The 27,477-nt window shown below is 37.6% G+C and overlaps 2 protein-coding genes and 1 non-coding gene across 3 annotated transcripts; all 3 read right to left on the bottom strand.

The window, feature by feature from the left end:
- Positions 1 to 1,629: 1,629 nt before the first annotated feature.
- LOC139968766 (non-selective voltage-gated ion channel VDAC2-like) lies at positions 1,630 to 11,641 on the bottom strand. The gene is made up of 9 exons (XM_071973127.1): positions 11,488 to 11,641; positions 10,177 to 10,283; positions 9,353 to 9,402; positions 8,138 to 8,222; positions 7,553 to 7,673; positions 6,512 to 6,622; positions 5,174 to 5,290; positions 4,052 to 4,260; positions 1,630 to 2,641 (listed from the first exon to the last, which is right to left on the bottom strand). Exons 2-9 carry the CDS (start codon positions 10,241 to 10,243, stop codon positions 2,550 to 2,552), a joined length of 852 nt encoding a protein of 283 aa, XP_071829228.1. The 5' UTR covers positions 10,244 to 10,283; positions 11,488 to 11,641; the 3' UTR covers positions 1,630 to 2,549.
- A 3,222-nt stretch (positions 11,642 to 14,863) lies between these two features.
- LOC139968765 (uncharacterized) lies at positions 14,864 to 21,344 on the bottom strand. The gene is made up of 3 exons (XM_071973126.1): positions 21,101 to 21,344; positions 19,102 to 19,563; positions 14,864 to 17,484 (listed from the first exon to the last, which is right to left on the bottom strand). The coding sequence occupies exons 1-3, from the start codon at positions 21,216 to 21,218 to the stop codon at positions 16,982 to 16,984; spliced, it is 1,083 nt and encodes a 360-aa protein (XP_071829227.1). The 5' UTR covers positions 21,219 to 21,344; the 3' UTR covers positions 14,864 to 16,981.
- Positions 21,345 to 23,075: 1,731 nt separating this feature from the next.
- On the bottom strand, positions 23,076 to 23,147 carry Trnap-ugg (transfer RNA proline (anticodon UGG)). Its single transcript has one exon. It is a non-coding gene; the product is annotated as a tRNA-Pro (tRNA).
- Between the last annotated feature and the right edge of the window lie 4,330 nt (positions 23,148 to 27,477).

The raw sequence follows: 27,477 nt of genomic DNA, 5'->3' as shown, positions 1-27,477 counted from the left end.
GCCACTGGTTAAAACCGCAACTGAACAAACTCATGGCTTGCTAAAATTGGGGTGGGGGGATTGATGCGGGCCCGTGGCCATGAATTTTGAGTTGGGGAATGAGGTTGGTAGTGGGAGACACGCAAACATTTAAGAGCTGTTAAAGGTGGGGTCCCCGATGTCTTGTTACATGGTGGGACACACATGGGGCAGCAAAATAGTCTAATAATACCCTGGTTACGAGCCTGTGTTGATGGCAACTTCAGAGTATTAGGTAATTTTGTCATGTGGTTAATATGCCCTGACATAGGAAAATGGTTGCGATTCTCTACCATGTCTCACTTTCCACCAGACTTACCAAATGTTTATCGTTGTGTTACGTTCCAGCGTTGCCAAGCTACAACACTTTTGTACGAAATAGCAGACAGAAAGGGAGAGGGTTGGGGGGGGGGTCAGATCAACTGACTGAGCTAAAACCTGTTGGTTGTTCTAGAATTACTACATTAAAGGAGGCACAATGCCAAGCTCTTCGTTGGTCTTTGTGATAGAGATAGTTTATGAACAACTTCACAAAGTAGCTAAAGGCAAATCTTCTTACATTTCATAGATGTAATCTTCCTTCAAACACAAAGGCATAAGACTTGGTTAAGTCTAAATATGACATCATCGAGCCGCATGAGCTTCAATTACTCTTGTTTTTCTTTGTTTATTACAATATTTTATTTTCTGTAATGGAGATGGGTATTTGCAAATGCTGAATCTAACATATCAATTGAACCACCTCTTAATACGACCCAATGAAGTGTTTCAGTATCAACACTATTCATTCTACACACAGAACATATAAAACGACAAGACATGGATTCTAGTGACACGGTGACATCAGATTCAAGCTCCCATACACAACTTTCAAACTAAACTAGCTGTGTCGGGGGGGGGGGTCGTGGAGAGGAGGGGGAGTTAGTTTTGTCATATCAACCAAAGATGCAGTTGAATTTGTGTCCCTTTCTGGTAAGTTTGCCTCGCATTTATTTTACTGTCAATGTGTGTCTAGGTTCCTATATGTCCAATAAACTCGTCCGGCCTATGTTATCCTGTGCATAGAGCTTGGCTGGCCAAGTGTCGGTATTTCTCCAGAGTGTCAAGTTGTTGGGAGACAATGTAACAATGTCAAGCAAGAAAATGGTGTCCATGAATGACAATTGGCTACTTTTGCGGAATTACGAAAAATGTTTGTTTCTAGGTTTCGTGACCAAAGATAAAACTACAAAATGAATGAGATGACAAAAACAAAACGAAAAAACAACAAACAAAACAAAAGAGATTTTTTTTTTCTAGTGGGCAGATGTGTAATAACTCTGTCATCCTTTGTCAATATCTCACATACATATTCCATCTCAACATATTTTGTAGAAAAGACAAATTGCTTATTGGTGTATAGCTTACCCCTTCCTATATAGCTCTCATTGCAAGATACAACCAAACATTTCCACTCATACCCCCACAGCACAGACTACAGCAGGCAAGAAAGCATTGTGAATTTGTTTACATTTTGTCTTCATCAAAAGATCCCCTCCTCCCCCCTCCCCACTTCATCAAAGTTTTTCTTCAATCATGTTATACTTGTTTATTAGTTGACAATCACCTTGGTTAACTATAATGGGAATACACAGTACTTGCAAAGAATACCTCAATAATGTCTTCAATATTCCCCAGAATTAGTTCAAAAAACCAAAAAAACCAAAAGAAAATGAGCCAGTATCCTTTAGGAATTCATTTCTAATAAAGCATTCCACTGAGAGGCCTCTAACTGTCATTATTCACATTCAAACAATTCAACATCAACTTCACAGAGCCCCTCTTAAATTTATGAAACTGTAAGGTACACATAAAGAGGGCGCTCAACCAGATTATCAGCAATTAGCATAAACCATCGCAACATGCTGCTGATGAGAAAATTCTGGGTATGCAATTATTATGTAGCACAGATTTATTCTGCTGGCAAATGATTTGTCTTGCTTTTCAACAGTATTAATTATAGCATGAACAACTTTTTTGATAAAATATCATGCATCATTTATGGAAAAATAAATCAGCACACCTCCTATAAATATAACTAGCCTACAGCAGGTGTGTGTGCAAGGGGGTGGGTATATGGGAGAGGGAGTTGGATGGAAGAGAGACCAAACAATGTTTTTCATCAAGTCCTTCATTGCCCTTAGAAACTGATACAGCATCTCAGAAATCAAGGGGACTTGGATGACAAATTACAACATTTTATGTTTGATACAGGATTAGTGTAAGCAATACTATATAGAGGGAATATTTGATGAGGCATGGAGTAGTCTGGATAGGAAGACCGTATATTGCTCCCCCTCCCAACTCTCCCCCAATAAAACAAAAAACAAACACACAACGCAATGACTAGGAAAACAACGAGTAAAACTCTGCCACACAAAAACACCAAATTGAATTGGGTTTTATCAAGTTGATTGGTTGTTATAGATACTTCTTCAGCAATATATCTGTCACGTTTGCACCCCTTGCTCCCTTAATTGTTAGACGAGCCATCAGGCCTTGAGGTCCAGGCCGAGGCCCAGTTTGTGTCCACCTTGGTTCAGGTTCTTGCCGTCAATGAGAGATGACAGAGTTAGTTTCACACCTGATCGAAAAGATGGAAAAGATCAAAAGTAGAACTTAAGCCATGTTGTAAGTCAACTAAACTGATTACATTAAAAATTGGTGCTTCACTTATATCACTTATATTTGTGAGGGGTCACCACTCCTAAAGAAAACCACCTAATGTGAATAAATTCCACCAAGTCGGATCACAGCAAAATGGCAACCATAGAAATTTCGACCAAATTTGACAAAAACCTACAACATTTTTGGTAAACATGTCCGATTTGTAAATTACATTTACTGAAACAAAAACTCAATTTCCTACTATTTCTACCAAGACTTCTTTGAACCTTAGAAATGCACAGGGTGAACAGGTGCAAGAATTGATACTGGCTTAGTGATCCAACTGGTCACACTAGGGCCTTCAAATAAACAGCTCAATTGGGACCATGGACCAAACTAGCACTTTTGCTACCTTTGGCATCTCAACCTGATGCCCCAGTCTCCACAGTAAGATGGGTAGATCAATCTGGCCCTGGTTGTGCATGTTTGTACAAGAGATGGGTACTGATCTCAGCGAGCTTTTGGCTGGAATTAATGATTTTTTTATTTTTTATTGCTTTCATTCAATTATTTAATTGTGATTGATGGCTTTTTGGGAGCCATCTTTCCTGGCCTATCAAGTAACCCATAACCCATAGCATACAATCTACAGCCTGCATACTGGATCTGAGAATTGACATATACTGACCAATTTTCCATTGTTTTTATCGATGTAGACAAAATGAGCTAAACATGTAAATTCCAACACTCGACAGGTTTGGATAGTTACGAGTGACAAGCTTACCTGTCTCCTCACGACCTCAGCACCCTCCCTCTATCATACCTATGAGTGAACTGGTAATCTATTAAGCACTGTGCACCCCCTCAATGACCTTCCTTCTTATGAGCACATAATAAGCTTGCATGTGAAGCCGGTTTTAGTATCGTAACCGGTTTATGCCGACCGAATTTCGGTACTATATTTAATTTTAAGAAACCGAAAAACCTGAAATTGAAATTGCAAATACTGGATAAAACTAACTTAAAGCTTCCATCATTTGTTGACTTTGGTTTCTCCTATTTGCTGTTCTTTTTGCAATATGAAAGTAAATTGCAACAAGAGAAAAGCTTTTCTGCCTGTTTTTGAGCCAGATTCAATTTTTTTGCTAGCAAATTTTTTTTTTTTTTTTTAGTTTTCACGGAACCATGCAAGCTTAGGATATAACCCTAAAAAGATAACCAATTCACTCTAGACACGGTAGTGCGAGAGTGCGGATAATGAGGAGACAGGTAAATGGGGAGCGAATTAAATATTGGATAGCCACCACTAAGTTGCCGTGCAAGTAAATCCACCTGTCAAATAGCTGATTCATGTTGGTGAGGAGAACAAACCCATCGAGTTACTCACCGTCTCTGAGAGAATGGCTGTAGCCGAGTCCCAATTGGCTGGTGTTACTGATTTTAGCACTGAAAGAGGAGTCTTTGTCTACTGTGTATTTAGCACCGACTGCAAAGCGGGTAGCGTTTGATCCAGAGGTCCAGCCTAGGTTGAAGGCAGTTTCCAGATTGTCGTTGACCTTCTGGTAGACTGAGCCACAGAAGTCGCTTCCATCGTTCCTGTGAGAGAGACAAGTGACCAATAACTTGTAAGAATAGAGATACGACGAGATCAGATCAAATTATTTCAGAATAAGTTGGTTTAGGTTGAGGTAAAGAACATGACCTTTTATCTGTCATTAAAAAATCATCTCCAAGACTCTTTTTCACAAGACTATGAATTATTTTTTCAAAAATGAACAAAATGAGAAAAAATTGTCTTCATTATTTCGATGAAATTTGAACCGTCAGGCTAATGGGATGCTTTGTTTTGGAATTTTTAAAGTGAATGATATCAATTATTCAACAAACCCAAAAAGCTGGAAACAGATCTACTGTCTATTACTGTAAATCAGTGGTCCGAAAACTAACAGGCCCACATCCCAGGACCTTCCTTGAGGGGCTGAGCTACGACTCTAACCCTCAAAGTCCATGCTCAGAATGCATGACAGCTAGGTAGGACCGTGGACTTGATGTTAAAATAACTTAAACATCTCTATCAGGCAAGTTCTGAAAACAGACTTTTAACGACTTCTATGTTCCTGCCGGATGAAATATACAAAGACAACTGCTATGTGACTGCACTCGTCCTCTAGTTCCTAAACCTACTCTCTCTACACCTCTCCCACAACCCCCCCCCCCCCCCCTGTCTGTTCTTCTGCAAAAGGGCCTTACCACATAGAAATTGAATACACTGAGACAAATTTACTGAAGAATGGCAAATGGAGATGACTTGCTAACAGGATGTTTCCTACTGCATGTGCTGGCCTTACACAGTACAACAACAAAACAGAATCAGTGACTTCACTCTCCTTGGTTCCCAATATCCTCTCTACGCTTCTCCCTTACTCTCCTGTCCACCAGCTAGAGGCATTACAAGTACTACAGTAAACAAGGGTAAGGTTCATGACAGGATACTGCTATTACTACTTACACTGAGGCATGCAGCTGGAAGTCATCGGTTTTGTAGCCGAGGGCAAAGTTGTTTTTGGTAAGTTTGGACTTGGACGAGTCAAAAGCAAACTGGTATCCGGCTAGCCAACCTTCGTAACTGAGAGAGGAGAAAGCAACATGACAATGTAACAGGTTTTTAGTGATTTCTGTCTATCTCTTACTGATAACAACCTACACAATGTTAACAAACACTGAGCATTACCCTTTACTAAAACAAGAAAAGGCTTGAAATAATGATATCGAATCAGAACAGACATACTTTAATTATCACTTTACGCAACACGACTTATTGCATACATACAGATATAAATGTAATTATACGTACATACCAACTATCAGTTTCGTTTTCCTTATCTCAGTAGGTTATGATAAGATCAACTTATGTAAACAACGATGCACTTATTTCAACTTACAGTAGAAAAGGTCATTGGCAGAAAGAATAATTTAAAACTAGGCTCAGCATGTTACACACACAGAGCGACGGTCTAATGTGCAACTCGTAGCAGACTCTAAGGAAAAACTGGTCTCTTCTACGTAAATTAGAAAACTGACATTTTGAAAAAATCCTCACAGAGTGTACTGTCCATACTGCCCCTTGTGTCAAACAGACATATGAAATAAAGTCACCCAAGATAAATTGAAGGTTACAGACTCACAAAGAACACTCAGAGGATTCTTAACTGTCAACTAGAAGTGCACAGTACCTGTACATTAAGCTGGCGTCCATCTGGAAACAGTTCACCCAAAACCAGTGGAATACCTCTAAGTACTGCACCACAACATAAGCATAAAACTGTCCGCATACACTCCCACTTGACCAGCAAATAACTCTTTAACACACAGTCCAGAAACAACAAGAATACCAATGTCCTACGACAAAAGGTGGACTACCTCTTTAAGTGCACCGTACCATACATCAAAAACACTATTGTCCACAGATAATCGCCCTACGAGAGCAGAAAAGACTCTTGCAGTAATCAGAACCATACATCAAACACACTATTGTCTTCAGATAAACGCTCTACGAGAGCAGAAGAACCTCTTGCAGTACACAGAGCCAAATATCAAGCACACTATTGTCCTCAGATAAACGCTCTACGAGAGCAGAAAGAACCTCTTGCAGTACACAGAGCCAAACATCAAGCACACTATTGTCCTCAGATAAACGCTCTACGAGAGCAGAAGAACCTCTTGCAGTACACAGAGCCAAATATCAAGCACACTATTGTCCTCAGATAAACGCTCTACGAGAGCAGAAAGAACCTCTTGCAGTACACAGAGCCAAACATCAAGCACACTATTGTCCTTGGTCACTCACCCTAAGACTGCTGCACCATTGATTGTTGGTCCAGCAAATTCAAAGTCCACATCTGCGTTCACGTTCATGTAGTCCCTCTTGTAAACAGTTTTGACCTGGCCGGTCTTTTTCCTGTATAAAATGGGATCCAAAAAGTGGTTTGTGATCAAATGAAACTTCATTTCTATAATTTAATAACATTCATTTCCTCAGCAATGACGAGACATAGAGCACCAAAATCTATCAAATCTCTATTAAAATTCTGGGAAAAGTTCTATATCAGGCTTCCGGGCAATCCAAATTTATAAGTAATTGATAAACAAGCGCTTCTGTCTTAGATGTTTGGCAAATGTTCACAGGCCTACAAATTTCAATAATTCAACTACTTGCTTAAGAAATGCCAGTGCATAAGAAAGCTACTGGCTAAAATCAATTCCACACTTGCATTTTCCTTGGTATTAATACAAAAACAACCTTAATTTTGCACTGGCAGTAAAACGCTAACAACTTTTGCATCGTACTGGCAAATGACAAAATCAAGTTAAATTTAATCGGTAAATAGCCTGAATTTCGAGACAAGGTTTAAGGTAAATCATCTGATAAAAAGGAGGTTTGAATGAATGTGTTTATGTTACCTAAGAAAAGTTGAAGCAACATGCTACTGTAGAGAGCAAGCTAGTACAAAAAAAATTCTCAGAAAGTAGTCATCTCATTTTGGGCTGCATAACTTTGCCTCCATTGGGAGGCTTGTGGAAAATGAGCTTCCCTCGTCATTTAAATCCTAACGTTCTGTAGTAAGACAGCCATAAACTGTGTATGAATTCTACCCATATGGCCTCACCACTAACAGTGGCTACACAATTTTTTTGGCTGGTAGTCATTTTCCATGCATAACTCAAACTATATACCCACATTGACTAAATTTACACACACATGGAGCTTCTGGATGGGAGCAGTCTACATGGTCTGAAACCCAAGAGGCGTTTACTCAAAACAAACTGAACAGTCGATATTATTAAATTTTGACATTTTAGTATTGGGTCTAAGGTGGCTGGAACTTACCCTGTGTTTGGGGCAAAGCTCGTGTCAAAGGTCAGTTTCAGTCCACTAGCAATTTGATCTTCTATGCTCACTTCAGCACAGAGGGTGTTGTCTGTATTCCATTTTTCTTTGAATGAGAGACCTGTGGAAAGAATACAAGAAAAAAACACATAATGGCACAACATAAAAATCTGGGCAGGCCAAAAAATGCAGGGTGGACTTTTAAGTTTTTTTTTCTGGTTGTCCCTCAGAAAACCACGCCTTAAATTTTGGTTGTCCACACAGAAAACTAGGTTTCGGAAAAATTGTACCAAAGATAACAATGACCAGTATGTCACTAAGATGCAGAAGATGGATAGGTTGGTGAACAGAACACCAGCTTTGATGGGTGATAGAAATTTATCAATATTTTGTCAAATCTGATGTGAAAGCTAGACTTAGTGTTGTTTCTGTACAGTACTGTACATCATCATTGTCTGTGCTTCTGTTAGCAATGTTTTTCTGCAACCAACAAACAATATATTTGTACTCAAGCGTGTATTGCCTTGGCAAGAGAGAGCACATTAAAGGCACAAGAGTTGATTAAACCGTCAAAATAAAACGTACCATAATCTTTCCATGCATATTTTGTTTCTAAGCTGCCATCTACCTTTCCAGAATCATTATTTGAAGATCCGCCAATGGTAAATTCCTGTAAAGAAAAAAAATTGAGCAAGTTTTTTTTGCGAAACTGGCAACACTTTGGAAGGAACTTAAATAAGAGCACCAATGGTTAAGAGACTTATACCCTACCTGACATTATAGTCAAGGTTCAACTGACATGACTTCAACAATTGTTAAGACTCACTAGGTCTGTTACATGCTACACTGAGCCACATCACTGCCTTTCATAAGCTTCTAACTTGACTGTACTATGAAATAATCTAACTTACTAGGGTACGGTAAAGATTCAAAGGTCAACAGGGTAGTATTATATTGCCAATTCACAAAAACAGTCATGTGTCAAATCTTTCCATACTTGATTTTCTTAAGTAGGTTTACAAAATTTACCCAAAATTGAACTGAACTGTGACAGTGTGAAGACATACATTGTCATACATTGGGTAAATCAAAGTTTTAAGAGTTCAACTTTGTACTAAATAACAGGCTGGATATCTGGCCAAAATGAAGGCTTTGGGCATTTAATCCGGTAGAGAATTTATCAGAATTTGTAAATTCTTGTACAAGCCTTGTCAACTCAACCTTCTCAAATTACCATGTAGGATATAACAGCCAATTGGTATATTGCCTGTACACGCCATCATAATTGTCCACACTGTCACGCATTACATGTACATAAATGTCAAGTTCAAACTGCAAAACAACCAAACAACCCTAAAATGCAAATTATCGATGCTACTACCTTAAAAAAGATACAGCAACACTGCATACAGACAAAGTTTTTTACTTATTCAGTTGTTTTTCTACAAAAGTACAAAGTGGAGGGAAAACTCCCATAAAGCTTAAAAGCTTAACAGTGTGGAGGACTCCCTGAAGAAATTCACCATATCAAATGGCATACTGTAGACTCAGGAGCAAGTAGCGGCCACTCAGTCTACTCTTTGAAATACAAAAGACTGACGCTGAAGAATTCATCACGTTCACTGAGGCTTATGAGCCAGTGATGCTAATACTATCACGAATCTTATCACTTCAACACTTGACGTATTTGGGGTTTCTTTGTATGAAAACTAAGAATATATTTGAAGTTGAATCATCAATACACACAACAATCACTGTGGCACAAATGGTCTCAGACACCATCAACTTTGCATTACTCACCACTCCAGCACTTGTTTTCGTTGAAATGTCTAGTTTGGCAAATCCAAAACCTGTGGTAATGAAAAGGAATGAAGAGAACTAGATTATTTTGATGTTAATGACAGTTGGTAAACTTGAAAATTTAGAATTTGATTGAAGTTTGAAGAAAAAGAAAAGGAAAAAAAAAAAAAAGGAAAAAAAAAAAAAAAAGAGAATACCTGTCCCTATTCGATACCAAAAAATTCAGGGTCTTTATTTTTAATGAATAAATCATTTCTTCTTTTTCTTTTGGCACAATTTGTGATGTAGTTGTGCATTTTTCATGAATAATGTCACAGTCCCTAACTTGTAGCAGGGGCAAGTGGTCTGCCCATCTTGGCTCTTAATATACATTCATTTTGCAGGTTGTGTAGGAAGTTAGGATATTACCCATTTCCTGTAAACTACAAAAGCATATTGGTTCACTGATTGGAAAACAGATCATGACCACAGTGCATTTGCAAGACGGTCCAACGTCAACATTTTTTGTCCAAGAATTAGATTTACTATGGACTACAGAACCAGAAAACTGACTCTAAATATTGCTTCATATTATTTCTAAATATTGTATCAGGATGTTTCACCATAGAGAGATCCTCTTCTGTTTAAAATAATCTTCAGTCTTTAAAATAAACTCTGGTATGAATAAAGGTACTTTTAATTCTTTTCTTTGATACCAGAACTCCTTTCATGGCTTAGTGCCACATAGCCGCTGCGATGTGCTGTAGGTGCATGTTTAAATAAATACAGGCTTTTCTTCCCAGGGGTTTCAATACTGTGAAGTTTTTATTCCCAACTACACTTACCATAACCTTTGCTGAAGAGGTCCCTTGCAGCTTTTCCTAGATCTGAATAACCTGGTGGAATAGCCATCTTTGTATGTTAATTGTAAGTTGATAGAACTAGGATGAGTCTATAAAGATGAAGAGAGTAAAAAACATTGATTTACTAATGAAAGTAAAAAACTAATGGGAAGCTCCAATGTTGTCATTCCAACTACTTTCAGATGCCTGCCATCTATCCCTTTTCAACTTGGTACTGAAGGAAACAGATGAAGGGTCAACTTGGATAAAAAACATTAATTTTTCACATGTAAATAATTAAGTATTTGCAAACCCAGAAACTGACACAGCATTTCTGGTAATCGGTATGATGTATGGAATTTCAAACACTAGTAGCCTAATCCATAATTGACAAAATTTACTGAAAATAGTTGTCAGAGTGATATAACGTGATTAAGTCAGACATTAATGTAGGCCATACTGTAACCTCTTTATGGATTCCATGGTTAACTACAGCCATTTTTGTATAGGCCTATGCACTTTCAATCAAATGCACTGGCTTCACAACTACAGAAATTAAACACCTATGTTATTTCATTGTCAAAAGTAAACAGTGTAAATACTGATACCAGGGATGTGCTGTTACTGCCAGGCGGCATTCAGAACTACCGGGCGCAAACTCCCGACGTGAGCACCTCCCTGTGATACCAAGTGAAATTTCTGCCCAACCACAGAAATATTTCCAATTGGTAAAGAGCGTCAATGCTGATGTCAATTTTTGGTTCGCTTTACCTATTATTGGTTCGCTAAAACTGTCAAGCTACTGTTGCCTGTAGGCCTACGCTACTGAAAATAGAGGCTACGCTACAACTTGGCTGGGTCATGCTCTTTCACCGTCGCCCAATTTCAAAAGGTACATGGTCCAACACCTGGTTACACCTAACCTACTAAACAATCTCGCCTCACGGTGGCTAGGCACAGCAGGGGTAATTTTGAAACAGGAACCATCCATAAGAATAGGATAACCTACTTAGGCATAGCGTTAGACTAAGTTAGGCTAGGTCTAGCCCAACGTTAGTGAGTGATAGGCTACACAGAGTAAGCACTGGCGAGCCTATAGTATCACATTCACAGCACACACATGGTCTGAAACAGTGCAATGTTAACAAAACTGCACTACACCCATGATTCCTTTGTGCAACTCAGTTACCAAAACGATTCGCTGTATCACTCGATAATAAGGAATATTTACTCCCTATCAATCTCAAAGAAGCCTATTCATTTTAATGATACCTTTTTGGGCAAAGAAAGATGACAAAAGGAAGCTTAATTTACCTGTGTAGTGTAACTCTGTGAGTGGAACTCTTGCAATCAGAACGAGATCTTGCGTTCGTACGTGCTGCGTTGACGTAATGCCCAGTGACCTAACTTGACCTGGAGGCGTGACGGGTTTCCAACTGTTTGTCCCCGAAGTTTGCGGATCTTTAGAGGGCGCTGCTAAAAAATACATTACAGAGCCGTATATACCGCACATAACATGGAAGATTTTGTTGGTGACAGTTGAAGGAACCTGAATTTTGACAGATTAATTTACCAAGCTCGTTACATAAACGATTAATATCGTTCAAATGAATTTTTCTTTAGTGCCAAGGACATATCCGCACAAAGCAGTGACTTTCGCATGATTTCGAACGTGTGAGTGGGTAAGGGGAGGGCATAGGAGGCGGTCCTACATTCCTTCACTGATTTAGGCAGAGGCATAAGCCTTTGCCTTTCGAGGAACCTATTGAGGACTGTTTTTTCTTCTTCTTCTTTGACTGCAAAATGTCGCCCGACTGGTGATGGAAGTTGGGCGCCATCCTCTACTTCTTAGCGCACGCCACTGGCATAAGACTCAGGCTAGACTGGACAATTACAATAATTACCGAACGTGTATTCACAAAGCCTAACATCATTCAAAGTGTGTAGACTGACCCCCCCCCCCCCCCTTACCGCCAGCAAAGATTTTAGTACATCATCACACATACACCGTAACATTGTTGCGGCTAACGTGTCTCATAAATGATAAATTATGATAATGTAATGTCTGTAGATTCGCGTTCCCAGAGTCTGTCATCCAAGAATGCAGTTTCCATATACTTGGCGGTATGCCTGGGGTTCTATGATTAGAATGGAATGTGTGACGTCAAGAACTCACGATGTTCAAGTGAACCTTATGTAAATACGGGGTAAAGATATTGTTACAATTGCATAGCTCTAGGTTTGTTAATTAAAACAAATCTAACATGATATAGACATGTTATATACACATGTATCTATCTCTCTGTGCATTCATATTTACTTCTTTAGCTGTTTTAATAAGAAACACGTGATGTTTTAAACATAAAAGAGGGGTGTAAATACAACAAAATGGTGATGAATACTGATAAAACGAGAACGGTTTTAATATGCTTAATTTAGCGACTAGCAACACTTTCAAATGTTGGGTACACTCCACGTAAAGATTGATGGCACGGCTCTTAATAATGTACAATTTGATAAGTTATTAGGGTTAAGAATTGACAGCAACCTAACATGGCAAGCACATGTAGATCATATATGTAAAGAGGTAAATAGGCTGTCATTACTAAGACGTATCAAACCCTTTATTGCAAGGAACTAAATAAATAATGTGTTTATCAAAGTATAGAGTTCTCGTCAAGAAAATGCATTGTGTACGTTAGCATGGCGATGGGTTGAATACCACGTAACAGCAAACTGATTCTCTATATACTATATGAATTGCCAGCATTACACAATTTGTGGCAGTTATGATCAAGGAGGGTTTATACCCGGAAGTGATGTATCTTGCGAACAAGTTTAGGGTCAACGACAAAAGTCGTGTAACTTGAAAATGCCTGCCGGGTGTTGTGCTAATTTATTGCAGTGTATAGTGCTGTAGTTCTCGAGTACTGATTTGCAATCACTCGGTACTCACACTCGATCAAAAGTACTCGGATGCGTTTAAGTATTCGATTTAAAGAACTTGATTCTTGCTCAGGGCGAGTACTTTACGTTTGAGTACCTTTAAAAATCTAGTCCTGGCCAGATCATCACGTTGTGTCTTGGGCAAGGCACTTTATCTCCATTCCCTCTCTCCATCCAGGTGTATAAATGGGACTTGCTGAGGTAACTTGTAAATATAGTTGCGTGCCCCGGTTTGTGGCTACAACCTATGAGAAGACCCGATAGGGGACTCGTAGATGTGGTACACGTTAGTATCCCCAGGAGGGGTTGTTGTGATTGTGCATACTTTGGTGTGTGGCTGTGACATGTTACCAATGATCCGGGGGTTAGTGTTGTAAAATCGTGTGAGATGGCCTTGGCCTTGGACGAGACGGTAATTATTCAACTTGAAATTTAAAGAATGATGATTTTAGTATTTTCGACAAATTAGTTTTATTTTTGATCAGGGATTGTCATCCTGCTTTCTTGAATACGTTTTATTTATAGAATGCCAATTATTAAGTGCTATAAAGCCTACGTAATCTCATTTTGTTTCCCTTTTCTTATGGTGATAGTGAATGAACACCAGCATATGTCAAACATAACTCAAGACTATTCGATGAGAATTATGAGGCATGTGTAAACAGACAGATTCCTGCTCCTCTAAACATCACATCAACATCCCCGTATCTTAGCCACTAGAGTTTGCCTAAATGTCTGACCCCTTTCTCAAATACCAGAGGAGATAAAGACACTCAATTCTTCGTCAGAGTAGCAAAGCTTTATTGAACAAAGTTCTTGAAAACCTTTTTTTTTTTTATACTCGACCATTTTAGTGAGCCCTACATGAGTAATTCCATCATCAGACTATTGCCAGAGTATTTGCAATATACGTTTAGGAATATTTGTCACTTTCAGCATGTTACCATGCATTTAACATGAGCAAGTAAATATCACATTTCATATTTTATACTCTACCCATTAAATACAAGGAGAATAAATATGAACATGCCAAACCAAATTATTTCTATTAACATGATTTACTTGTGTTGAAAAAAATACAATTTGAAAAATTTCCATTTTGAAAATAGAGCATTAACATAACATTCTATAAGCTAAGAAATTTTTATCAACAATCAAAGAGGGTCAATACAATCGTATGTAACATTCTACTCATAGTATGTATACTAAGATTGATACCAATTTATGAAATAGTCAGTTTCTAATATGTCTGAAATAATGGAAATAAGAATTGACAAACATGATGAATTCTCTCTTCAATATTGTTTTTAATCAAATAATAAATAACGATCTGTTGGATATTCTTATCACAAACCATATAGAAAATAAATATATAAACAGTGTAGTATTTCAGTTTAACCTGTTGCCAGGGTCTCAAGTTATCCAGTAATATTTAGCAAGCTGAATCAGATGGAAACAAAACATATCACTAACACAGTTATTTGCTCTATTACTGCAATAGCTTTACCAGTAAAGGTACAGTCTAAGCAAACAGTGGATGAAAGCTCAATGGGTTTTAATGCTAAAAGTTTCCATAAAATACTTGTTAGTTGGAGTAGTAGAAAATATATTCCTATGGCTTTAAAAGAAGGCCTAGGCAAACCTCCAGTCATTGTTTTTCCTTCTGTTTTTCTTGTGTGTGTAAAAGTAAAAGGGCCTGACCTTCCGATCCTAGCAGGATCTTCTTCCGGAAGATCCTGCTAGGATCGACACTTTAGTCCCTTTTACTTCTACACATTCTCTCACACAGGCCCTTTTTAATAGTGGATAAGCAGTTGCTAACAGTTTTATTTTGATTTTTGTTTGTTTGTTATCTACCATCATCATCTCGGTGAACGAGACCAAATTTAGGTAAACTAAGGAATTTGATATAAATGCCTGTAGGTTTGGTACTTTCCATGAAGTGGATTAAAAGGTTATGTGGACAAGTACCTGTTAATAAATAGGACAAACAAGAAGTCAGTAAAAAATATGGTAATTCAAAGCTACCTTACTTAATTCACCATATTTATTTGGTACATCCACGTTTAGACCAGTCGAATATTTCTCAGAACGACTCGAGCTTGCCGGGCACCTATTGTAATTGTCATAGGAAGGTGTGATGACATATGCTTTGAACTATTATACTCACTGAAGGTTGCAAACACTCTACCGAGACATTTATGACACACATAAAAATATACATCATCAGTGCATTTTCAAAGTACTGTCTTCTAAACAGTGCTTGAAATACAAATAACAGTGACACATAATTAAAACTTCAACACATTTTTTTACTACAACCATCCCAAGGAAAGTTCTGTTCAAATGCTTTAGCACACTAACTTGATGGCTTTCATTTTTGCCCTTCCAGCCCAATTTTACATGCTCTGCCAATACTAAGGAACAACCACTAGCATACATACATACATACAAACACGCATACACACATACATACAACACACATACAAACACCCATACACACATACATATACACATATATACATACAAACAAACAACGTACATTATTGGCCCAAATCATCTCTTCCAGCAATGAAATCAACCAATCAAGTACACTCGGACAGTATTTCTTTTCCAAATTTTGTTTATTTTTCAATCCAAGAGGATAATTCAAATGCATTGGCTGGAAATTTGAGATACTAATCATTCAAGAACATTGCCTTCACCTTTGTTTAGAATTTGTTTGTTTCTCTCTTGCTAAATATGCAGTGAAATTTTTGGGGGAAAAAGGTACCTTGTTGTGGAATTGTGATAGTATGATTTGATGGTTACATATTATCAGGCCTGATGAGATTGGGGAACAGAGCAAATTTACTAACGACTTGTAGGCTACTTTCATAAATTTAAATAAAACTACTTCACATGTCAAATAGACATGGTTGAGGCTACACTGTGTTCAAGCAATACAAACTTCATTTGAATTGTAAGCCATCCACATACAGATGTCTATTTACATATAAATATGGTAAAAAGTACAAAAAAGGAAAGTTACCCAACACATACAAAAATTAGAAAAATATAAAACTTCCATAGAAAAGTAGCAAATTACAAAACTATTTCAAACACGCAGAGTATTTGAATCATAAAATAAATAAAAATGTGCAAGCAAGAAAAATTTGAGATGAATTAATTCAAAGTCAGAGCTCCGAAAATATTTTTTGGTTGAAAGAAAGATTCACACCTTTGGAGACCAACTCTCCTCTGCTACTGTCACTTGTATTGAAAAGTTTGGTATTACAAAAGACATTATTGCATGGACGCTGTGAGGACATATTTTAGTCCTCTGAGTGTTAAATCTGAACAATCAGCAGATTTTAAAGGGAAATTCCAATGGCAAGATGAGAATATTTAACACTGTTATTTGAAAACCACGTCTTCAATATATTTTTCCTAAACTTTTGGTATTGTTAATAGAATTTATACACTTTTTATATTGAGGAAGTGGATCATAGTAGTTGGTACTCATGGCATATGGGCTTTTCTTTATTCAAAAGTTTTAACTTCTTGACATAATATTACTGTTGATTTATCAATGAAATCTGATAGTACATTTGGCATATATGCTTGGTCATAAATGTTCCATGAATTTGGAGGTTCATCAACAAACAATTTAATTCTAAAAAGTTTTTTATAATCCTCATAAATGATTTGAATATCAATATAAAGTCAAGCAAAGAAAGACATTTTCAGCTCAAACTCTCACTAATTTGAAAAAAAATCATACTATATATCCATACAAAGTTTTACTTATGATGTGATAATTTCTAACAATTTCACTAACCAATGACCTTGTGCCACCAGAAAATCCCTTGAAAAAATAAAATCACTTTGGTAAATCAGTTGCTTCTTGTTTCTCCTTATACTTGAGGTAGGTATACCCCATCCCACCCAAGGTGTTTATAGAAATTCCCGTGATGATGAGAACGGTGGGTTGTATACCGCCAAAGGTGAACATACCTATGACCGTTGTCACCACGCTCTTAATGACGCCGACGATACTGGTGGTCAAGGCAGAGTTCAAGGTCGTACACAGGAACAGAGAGTAGTTTAAGACACAGCCCATGGATATGACTAGCAAAAATACCAGGATGAACTCAAATGTACAGTCCCGTAAGAAGTTGACCGCATCGACGAACTCCCAGGAGAGGAGGATGTACAACAGGAAGAGAGGGATGCAGTTGATACTGTTAACGTAGAGGAGCTCCAGAGCTGTCAGCTGCTTCTCGATGCCGAGTTTTTGTACATAAGTCAAATACAGACCTTGCGAGAAGATACTAACCAAACCACATAGATATGCAGCCAGACTGAAATCCAAATCACCAAATCCTGAAATGTCAAAAAAAATTAATAATGAAAAAAATTAATAATAACAGATTGATATAAATGAATATTAAAGATACAAGGAATTGTTTTTCCATGTACCACCGGTGTTGTTCATAAACGAAAAATGTCATTTAATGACTGAACGTGACAGTGATAGTTGTTAAAAGTAACGGAACAGCTTGAAAACTGTAAACAAGTTTGAAAACATTTTTGAAAAAACGGGTTCTCATTATAAGAGCTACACCATGCCTAGATGTGAGTTTAGTCATGAATATGCAACACTGAACAGTGATGGCATCATCACTCATCAGTGTAACACATTCATACTACCAAAGTTTTAGTTTTAGATTCTACATTTGAGCTAAAATGTTGAATTGGAAGCCACCGACATGAAAATTGTAATCCATAAACCCTTGCGAGCTTCTCCCACATTCGTGGTTGTTTAGCGTCGTAAAAATAACTGCCTCATGACCTATATTTATTTAATTAGCTCCATGGTAGGATCAACATGATAATGCATTGCATACTGTACATATACAATATATAATAATCCTGTTAGATAGTTGTTTTCTTCTCGACTTAATTCCTTCTCTTCTATAGGTTTTATCACTGGACAACTATTTTCATATCATAGGAGATTGAAAGCCAGATTACTGCTGAATTGAATGTACAACAAAGATGGTGAGTCAGTGTTCCTTCGATCAGCATCATCGAACTCAGTTTGAACTTGAGCTAACTGTTAGCAGGACTACTATTACCAGTAGTAGCCTAGGTCTTCATATAATATTAGTAGCCCAGTCAGAGACCTAGTTCTAGTAAAGGTATGCAATTGGGCCTAGTCAGAGAGAGATTGTGAAGATGTCTGAAGGTCTGTGATACCAACTGTAGTACTATGTGTTACCATAGGCTAGGTTTTACACAGTATACTGTTGTCACTAGTAGGCTAGTCCCATTGGCGATCAGCTGTTCTTTGAGAAAGGAGAGCTTCGTTGGTACTGAATATGCATTCCAGTGCGTTCTCTAATTAGTTTGTTTAAATCAAGAGTCACGGCACTTCAGAATACATGAATGAGATCTGTCTTCAGACGATAAAGTGTTCATACTTTTGATCATTAATTTCTTAATTAACGAAATGTTTTTGGCAAAATTAGCTTAGTGAACTGTTCTCATTTTTCATGATTCATGAGATAAACAGATTATAGGAACTCCATTTTTTGAATTTGAACAGTTTTATGTATTTCAGTTTTTGAATGCCCAGAATCAGTTCAAGGCAAATTTTATTTTTTGCCATAAAATATTTTTCTTAATAATCATCTAAACAAATTTGATTGCTTCTAGAGGTGATGTAATCAACTGTTTTAACCTACAGGACTAATAATATTGATTAGTTGGAAGAGAGTGTGGTTTTTTGGCAAAAGTAAATAACTGCAAATGTGGTTAATTCTCTAAAGTATAACTCTACCAGGTATCTTATATTATCTTTTCACCCAATCATATCAAGTCTGGTAAACAATAAAAATGTACAATTTTGTTTAGTTTCTATGCAAGTTCTCCTGTCTACCGTACTCAATAGTTAGAACAAAACTTCAACATCTGAAACCTAATTTAGTTCCTTTTTACCTGCTATTATGCAACCGGAAGTAATGACCACCACGGTTGATATTATCTTCCAAGATGGCCGCCCTTCCTTCAAGAGACAGGATGCCAGGAAGATATTCACGAGTGGCACACAACGTTTAATCACATTGTACATCGGGATGTTGAGATCGCCGAGTGCGGTCAAGGCAAACATGGCATGGAAGGCATAAAACAAGGAAGGTATGGCACAGTTCCAACTGCTTTCAAGAGAGATACCGGCAAAGTTAATCTTTCCCGCAACTTTCAGTATCTTCAGGATACTTGCTGTAAAGACCATTTGAGCAAACAGTATGAATGCTGGATATCTGAAGTCAAACGTGGTCACAGCTAGTTTGTTAATGAAAGCTAGGGAGCCGGAGCAGACCCCATAAAAGACAGCAGCTGGGATACTCATTTTTAGCCACAATTTACCAGCACCTGTCCTGTAGCAAAGTTGTAAAACTTCTGTGGAGACAAAAACATTTTGAAACGTTTTACTTTTGAGGTAACATTACTTATGGGTAAAGTCACTCTGAGAGATGTTATAGAAGTTTTCAAGAATACATGCATATTAACCCTCAAGTAAGGACAAAATAACTGAGCCTTTTCTTTTTCTTTCCTTTTCCTTGGGATTACATTTGCAACATTTTTCAAAAACCTTGCAACACATACAATAACTTGGCAGTCTGAAATTGAAATGGGAGAGTGGACCAATTTTCTGAATCAGAATCAAACAAACTTTATAAAACTAGACCATTTAATATCTCAATTTTATACAACACCTAATTCCGGCCATTTGATTGGTCAATTGCTTGTCGATTGCATGCAAAATCCGCTCTATTGCACTCTATGAAATAGAACCATGTGTTATACTTTTTTGATAGCACTTTTTTCAATGGTAAGAGAGCAGAGAAACCTGTCTGTTCAAAACAATCTGTTGCATGAGTGCATTTTACATCCAATTATATCCAAATTTGATGGTGTTGTATAAAACAAATAATGGTTTCCATTCGTGCAATAGTGCAAATATTTCATGAGTTGAAAGATGTAATTTGTTCCATTCAACTCGGCTGCGCCTCGTTGAATGGAACATTCCATCTTTCAACTCATGAAATATTTGCACTATTGCACTCATAACCATTTATTATTTGTATAATAAACTATTAAAAGTTAACTTGGTACTGATAAACACAAATTTTACCGATACAATTGTCAACCTGTGATCTGCATGTGGAGATTGGTAAAAAGAAATGGCAGGAGAAAGAGACTATTCTCAGTACCATTCTATTAGATACCATGAATTATTGTTAATCTTGAATCTGTCAAAGCATTGTTAGGGATTTACTGGAGAGAATATTGTGGATTTGAAGGACAACTTGTCATTCAACTAGCTTCAAAGCATGTTTTCCAACAAAGTGTAAAGTAAATGCCGATCATGGTCAACGTGCGTTTCATCCTCTGTCATCAAGAGTAAAGATTTTAGACTCTGCCCTCTTATTGGTTAAGTACCTGCCAGACAAGTAGTTGTATGATTTGGCCCTAGGTATCACTATTACCCCCAGCTGTCACCGTCAGCAGAACAGCGATGTTTACATAAGTATTACTGGTTCCCAAGCATCAACATTTTGTTAAATGATTTATTTATCAACAGCATTTAATATAATCATATAATCATCGGTCGGATTTCCAGCATATCACAGAAATATTTCTGGTTGGCTTTGAGTTCTGGCATGTAATTATTCTGCTAGTCTAGGCTATAGTAAATCTATCCAACAATACAGTACTCCTGAGCCTGTTCTCATTAGAACGAACACCCATTTAATTAATTTGAGGAATTTAAAACAACATTGCAGTACAATTATACGTAAATTACAGGCATATGATATAGCAGTAGGTATAGTTAAGCAGTGTACACTTTCGAAGTTCTGCAAAAAATTCTCAAAGGCCTAGCCTAGGTCATATATTGACATAGGTTTTGCCTACGAGTACTACGCATAGTTACCTATTCCACGAATCTCTCTGACTTTTGAGAATTCGATCAGGGAAATAGGTCTACAGTAGTTTTTTCTTCTTCTTAGGACTAGAATAATCAGCTGGGTCGTGTGATGTTTAAGAAACATTCAGTTTGCAATGCAGTATAGAATCCATCCTAATTTAAGTGTAATTTGGGAGGTCCTAAAAACTTTTACGTACGCATCCACGGCCACGTTAAACTCAGTATGGCACACCGGAAACGTCGCAAATGGTATTGCGCAATAGAACTCCGCAATGTTTGTAGGACATGACTAATACACATCACAATATTATCGAGTTTCGACTTCACTAAATTCTTTAAAAAATTCAATATTAACTTTGCTCTTGTCCGTTTTAAGTATTGTTCGACTGAACATAAGTGAGTGCAACAAGCAGAAACTTCTTTTTCTTTTCTTTCTACAATAACATTGTAGAACAACTCCCTAATTTCTTTCAGATTACTGACAATTTCACAAGGATCGATTAGAATGTTGCGCTTAGCCAACAGCATTGCTTTTTAAAATTACATACGAGCATATCCGGGAATCGAAACCGGGACCTGTCGCACCCAAAGCGAGAATCATGCCTCTAGACCAACGGCCTATGATTATAAGTAAATTCACTTGAATGAATCCAAATATATACATATGTACAAATATGTCACAAAAACAGAACTAGCATTGGTCGATACAGGTGACAAACGCCTACAGTGGAATTACGACCTTCCTTACCGGTTTCGAACCTCTGGACATACCACCAGTGTCCATAGCCTAGTGGTTAAGGTGGCCGCATATAAAGCCGGGTTCGAATCCCGGTGGAGACTGGAAGTTGTGTCAACTGTTCTGGAGTTTCCAACTCACTACGATTTCAATTATATATATATATATATATATATATATATATATATATATATATATATATATATATATATATATATATATATATATATATATATATATATATACATATAACTGAGTGCAACACAGAGAAGCATGCTTTTTGCTTATGTACAATTTCAATAAAGAACAAACCAACCTACCCGGGAATCGAACCGGGGACCTCTCGCACCCAAGCAAGAATCATGACGCTCAACCAAAAGCCGTATGATGTTTCAGATGGACATTTACTGTCGACCATAATGGAAGGGTAGCACAGTTTAAGCATGTTGGTGAAATTTGCATTTGATTCCGACATTCCGACATTTTTCGAGATTTGAAGTCGAGTAGTTTTGTACCCAAAGTGAACTTGAAGCGAACAGGTGTGCATGATGTCATAAAATCACATTCACAATTTGTTTCTTTTAGTTAAATTCAATTTCATATAAACATGGAATATATCTCAATATGAATTACACCCCATTCGTTGGGATACTGTTAACTTCACATTCCCTTTGGGTAAATGTGGAACTCTATAGTCAATCCATATCAAAACAATAAAGTGAAGAAAAATGCAAGAAAATGTGCGACTATGACATCACGACTGTTTGCTTCAAGTTGACTTATGGGGTAATTTGTGACAATTTCAAGTATCAAAATCTCGATTGCACTATATGCAGGAATTGCTTGCAAATTTCACCAGGATGCTCAGAATGTGTGTTCCAGTTTCATCCGTGATGTATTCATTATATTCTGAATTATTAATCAGAATACGCAATGTATGTACAAAAACGTTTCAATGCATCAATATACTGACTATGTTAACTTAGTAACTTAAATTAACCATTTTTTGAAAAAACTGTGTCGCCATTCCTAATCATGCAACTAAAAGTTTAGACAACTTCACTGAATCACGAAATTATACACAGTTTTAGAAATAAGTAGGAAAAGCAAAATTTAACATGTTTTACATCTCATGCATCACAAAAGTGCATACACAACTAAAGCATTGCCACAGCTAGTAGGAAGTAGGAAGTGCTTAGATTGAATCGACTACACGTCAGAAATAAAATGTTAGCAAAAGGATACGGGCCTATCCGGGAATCGAACCCGGGACCTCTCGCACCCAAAGCGAGAATCATGCCACTAGACCAACAGGCCGCTTGTATAAAATGATAAATTAACACTATTAAGATGTAAACCACTGTCGGTTTCAAATCAAACAGTTTGGAAGGAGAGGAAGTCGTTAGGTCACTGAGTCTACAGAAGCAGGCATTGATTGCTTTCCGCGCTGGAGTTTGGCAATACACTGTGCTCGTTTTCACTGTTTGCAGGTTTCGTCGGCTAGGCCTATTTGGTATTTACACTCTTACCACCTGTTCAAAACAGCTGGGCACGAATTATGTTGTAAATCTCAAATTTCTATGCAGGCCTAGTCACTTTTTTTACGTAGCATTATTTATTGTCAATTTCATGAAACAGTGCTTTTTTTCAACAACTTCTTGACAAGATTCAAAATTCAATAGGGGAATATCTACCACTGAGTAAATAGCAAGGAAAGGTTGATGGCAGTGAAGCTGGAGTGGGTATATGTTGGAGATCTCGATAAGTATTGAGCAAAATAGTACTTTCGTTAAAATAACAGGGGCTTATCAGGGAATCGAACCTGAAACCTCTGGCACGTTAAGCGAGAATCTTGCCTGTAGACCAAAATGTCCGCTTGGGAAGTCATTGCAATGATATATGCCTCATTCATGTAAGGAAAGTAAAGCTAAATGTGTCACCAAAACAGAACTAGCAAAATTGTTCACGTGGCAAAATCCTACAGTGAACTGACGACCTTCCTTACTGGTTTCGAACATCTGGACATACAGTTAGCGTACATGGTCAAGTTTGCTATAAGGTGTCCGCAGATAAAGCGTGAGGCGTGGGTTCAAATCCCAGTGTAGGATGGAAGTTTTTTCACTGTTCTGGATTTTCCAGCTCATTATACAATTTCATATATAGCTATATATACTTGGGGAAAAAATTCAAATCAAGTGACTTTGTTTTACTTTTTGGCGTGAGCATGTTTGAAATTCTAGTTGTCATTCACACAGCATTACTTTCATAATTTAGAGCATCACCTTAACTACTTATGGTCTAAGGATTAGCTAGTATAAAGAGAGTTAAATCTAATATAAATCTCTCTTATGAATATTGGGATAACTCCACGAGAGAAGATATTTGACTGGAAATGAAAGCTTAATTTTCTCCTTGTTTATTTTAACATACAAGTACCTAAGTTAGTAGTTCAAACCAGCAGCTAGCATATGTTCATGACTAGCTAAAGGCCCAATTATTAGTTATTCTAGGTTGTTCGGTCGAAAAACCTGGATCATCGTCTTCATCGACCGATTATCCTAGAATATCGACCTATAATCCTGGAATATCGATCGATTATCCAGGTTTATCGCCCGATAATAAAGATTTATCAACGGAAAATCCAGGGTTTTCACCAGGCTTTATATTTGGATTATCGATGGAAAACATGGATAATCGTTTGAAAAAAAACCTACATTTATCGCGGGAAAATCCAGGTTTATCGGTCGAAAATCCTGGAATTTCCACCGATAATATAAGTTTATCGAACGATATTGTATTTTTTATTGGTCGAAATCCAAGTTACTTTTATGTCTTGCCTTAAAGTGTTCACGGAGAGCCCATCGACTTCAGAGGCACATTGACATTGGAGTGGTATGTGTATGTGGGGGGGGGGGGGGGAGGGATGGCGCTCAGTGGCGGCGCCAAGGGGGGCTTGGGGGGGCTTTAGCCCCCCACTGAAGTAGTCAGCCCCCCATTAGCCCCCCAACTGAAATAGGCAAAAACAAAAAACCTCATTGAAAGAATATAGCCTACCCAAATTTTGTCAGCCATAACGCAGTGCTACAATGGTCAATGGAAATTTTGATGAATTGTTCACATGATAATAGTCAGTGACTCAGTTGTGGTGCAGGAAGCCTTGTTTTATACAGACTAAAACAGGAGTTGTGTCAGAGAGCACGATATAATAATTGAGCAAAGGAATTGGATCTTTCACAGCAGGTAATATTTTAGTGATACGAAAACTGTGAATTGGTATCTTCCATTCTAATTTGACTAAAGTTACTCACAAAAAAATGCATATTTTTGGAGAAATTTTCAGGTGACAAAAGCCTCGCTAAATACCACCATTTTGCATGTAGGCCTTTCCAGGATTGGGAAAAATTTCAAAAGGGGAGGGGGGCACCCCCTCCCTTTATACCCCTTCCCCAGGACGGCGATCACTCAGTCTTGTAAGCCACCCAAAAAATTGGCTCAGCCCCCCCCCCTTAGCCTCCCCAACTAAAAATTCCTGGCGCCGCCACTGATGGCGCTATATGTACTTGCTTCGTCTGTCTATTGGATATTCCGTTGCAATCTCACACCGGTGCATAGTGCGGGATACCCGATTCCAGCGGGGAAAACGTGTTAATATTAAACCGTATGGAAATATTCGTTGCATAGTCGAACGTGCAAAAATAACTTTGCTTCCATTGGTGCTATATGTTCTCCTATTTAGTTTGGAAGTACCTTACTATTCTTGTACAGTCATTATCGAGCACAAACAATATAACCAATACACTGGTAATGGCTGGTACCTGAATGAATGATAAAGAGGTGTCAGCTTGCTTGTTCACTGGATACACGCGTATTGTAATAAGACCGCTTTTGTGTCAAATATTGTGAAATGTGTTAAACGCATTGTCATGCAAGGGAAGGGGGGTCAGGATCGGACAAAAAAAGAGAAATAAGATATGACTCATAATTGACAAATAAGTAATACTTTATTAGAAAATCTATTGGAATTTTATATATATTAAGACCTATATATATGGGTACCAAAATGGCTCCTCCTTTTGCCAACACCTGTATGGGTAACCTCGAGAAAAAATTCTATCAAACACGTGGTTACGTTTCATTGACGATATCTTCATGGTGAGGCAAATCTAAAAACTATTCACTGACGACATAAACTCGTTTCATCATACAAACAAATTAACTGCAATGTTTTTCTTGGTATGACGTTCACTTTCTGGACACCACTGTGACCCTACAAAATGGCTCACTCAAACCAGACTTTTTCAATAAACCGACGAACCAACACAACTACCTCTTACCAAGCAGTTGCCATTCACTTCATTTTGTTAGAAACTTTCCATACAGTCAAGCGTTGCGCATTCGACGCATTTGCTCCTCTGAAAGCCAATTTTCATTTTCGCACCAAAGAACTGTCACAATACCTGTACTGTAAAATCTCAACAGACAGTATTTTCGGGGTTCTATTCAAAATGCCATCAACATGGCCAAAAGCAAACCCCGCACTGAAACAGTGACGTCCAAAACTCGTCCGAGCAGTTCCAAAAGGGTACCACTGGTCACTGAATTTCACCTAGGTCTTCCACCACTGGTAAATATCATTCATAAGAATTTTCACATACATTAAAGCACCGAACGTCTGCAACCAGATTTCTCAGGACCACTTGACATTTCATTTACAAGACTTTATATACATTTTAGTTCGGACATCTTAGTTTTGGGCATATTTCCAGGATGACACCTCATCAGAGGCAAACAAAACAGAAGTTACAGGATCATTGCCCTGTACACAAACTTGCAGGACTTCTTTCTGAATTGTCTCTTGTCTACTTGTCTTTTGTTCTACTTAAGTAGAGTAACAGGAATTGAATTTTATTTGTTATAGGGAAGAGTGTCGACATGGCAGTGAAGTCAATGCGGCTTACTGATGTATGCTGGATTAGCAAAATTTATGGAAAATCGGATTACTTTTAATCCGTGTAGGATTTTTTTATCCGATTCCGCCGTAACTTCAAAGGAATTGTTTTTGACTTATCTGCATGAGATGGCAGGTCGTTGCTGATGTTTAAACCGAATGGTGTCGTAGTCTTTAGGTTTAGTTCCCAGGTATTTCCGTTTCCTTTTCTAGATGTGTCTGTCCAAGAATCGTCAATGGCAATAACACGTAAATTAATTCGTTTAATTCGTCAGCTATATACATAGAGAAGTTTGCTCAGGCAAACCGTTAGCGTGCAATTTGCATATATACGTTTGAAATTATAGCTAAAATGATCGGCAAAGTCATGGTATTCTAAGTGATTGTTTATAATGTTCTTTTACACAACCTGTGACGTCACTCAATATTGGGTGATTTTCCTCAAGACATAACGACTGTTAAATCTTTCGGACTTAAACAGTACTATTTTAAATTATAGCTTTATGTATGTATGGGGCATTAATTTCTCTCACGTTTGACCATTTACATCGAAACATCATTGTAGGTGTCCATGACATGACTGACCGACTCAGCACGTCTAATAATTTGACCTTACGTCACAGTGACAAAACACCTAGTTTTTCTACCATTGTGAGTATGGTATATTTAGTCTGAACACAATGATTATGTTAAGAATCC

Source organism: Apostichopus japonicus, chromosome 6 (assembly GCF_037975245.1).
Source record: "Apostichopus japonicus isolate 1M-3 chromosome 6, ASM3797524v1, whole genome shotgun sequence".
NCBI classification, from domain to species: domain Eukaryota; kingdom Metazoa; phylum Echinodermata; class Holothuroidea; order Aspidochirotida; family Stichopodidae; genus Apostichopus; species Apostichopus japonicus.
This window is presented reverse-complemented; position numbering and strand designations above follow the sequence as displayed.